The sequence below is a fragment of the Nestor notabilis genome, unplaced genomic scaffold, assembly GCF_000696875.1.
Source record: "Nestor notabilis isolate BGI_N333 unplaced genomic scaffold, ASM69687v1 scaffold21443, whole genome shotgun sequence".
NCBI lineage: Eukaryota > Metazoa > Chordata > Aves > Psittaciformes > Psittacidae > Nestor > Nestor notabilis.
The window spans coordinates 14,273-15,054 of record NW_009923699.1 but is presented as its reverse complement, the minus strand read 5'-3'; the positions used below and the strand labels follow the sequence as shown (position 1 = coordinate 15,054).

Below are 782 nucleotides of genomic sequence, written 5' to 3'. Positions count from 1 at the left end.
GTTGTGGCCCAGTTTTCTGGGCTTCTGGACTGCTTTGTCCTGGTAAAGCACAAGTGCTCTGAGAAGAGCTTAAGTTGGGAAACACACAGCAGAATGTGGCTTCGTCTTTAATAAGAGGTTAATATCAATCTCTGAGCAGCTTTTGGTCACGGAAGTCAGAATGGGCTTCTCTGTATTGAACCAGACTTACCTCAGAGGTCTTCAGAGATCTTTAGAAAGCCAGGTTCAGTCAGTCTTACCCTAAAGTCCGCACCAGAACTTGGCCTGTCATTGCAGGAACAGAAGTGGGAGCTGTAGGGGGACATGAAGCTCTCCAGAAGCTTCCAGGCCAGTTCCTGTAACTCTTCCCTGTGCTGCCCCATCCACAGGTGCCGTGAGAAGCAATGGCCACAGTGGCTCTGCTGAACTCAGCACCATCCCATCTCTGCTTCCCTTCAAGCACAGCAGCCTCTTTCCTGTGGTCAGACACCACCAACATGCACGTCACCCGGCCAAAATCTGCCAAGGGACGCACCAGGTCCAGCCTCAGCTACTCGCAGAGCACGGAAGCCTGCCCTTGCCACGTGCCATCTTCACCACCACCGCCAGCTCCTCACCAGCTGCTGAGCGGCCGGAGAGCGTGGTTCAGGAAACCAGCATTCCCACCCGGCCAGGTGTCTCCTGAGGAGATCCCAGAGCTCCTGCAGCACGTGCCTTTGAGGACCTCCTCTTCCCTGAACAAGTACAGGGTGCTCCCCTCCATCGGCTGCAAGGGCGCAGGGAGCAGCACTGTGGAAGCAGTG

At 55.5% G+C, this 782-nt stretch overlaps 1 protein-coding gene across 1 annotated transcript in view; it reads left to right on the top strand.

Annotated features, from left to right (window-relative positions):
* Positions 1 to 383: 383 nt before the first annotated feature.
* The window catches only part of UBXN10 (UBX domain protein 10), an 885-nt gene continuing 486 nt past the window's right edge, over positions 384 to 782 (top strand). Inside the window, exon 1 of the mRNA XM_010012283.1 lies at positions 384 to 782. This exon is cut by the window's right edge and continues 486 nt beyond it. Within this exon, the coding sequence (XP_010010585.1) occupies positions 384 to 782 (399 nt within the window).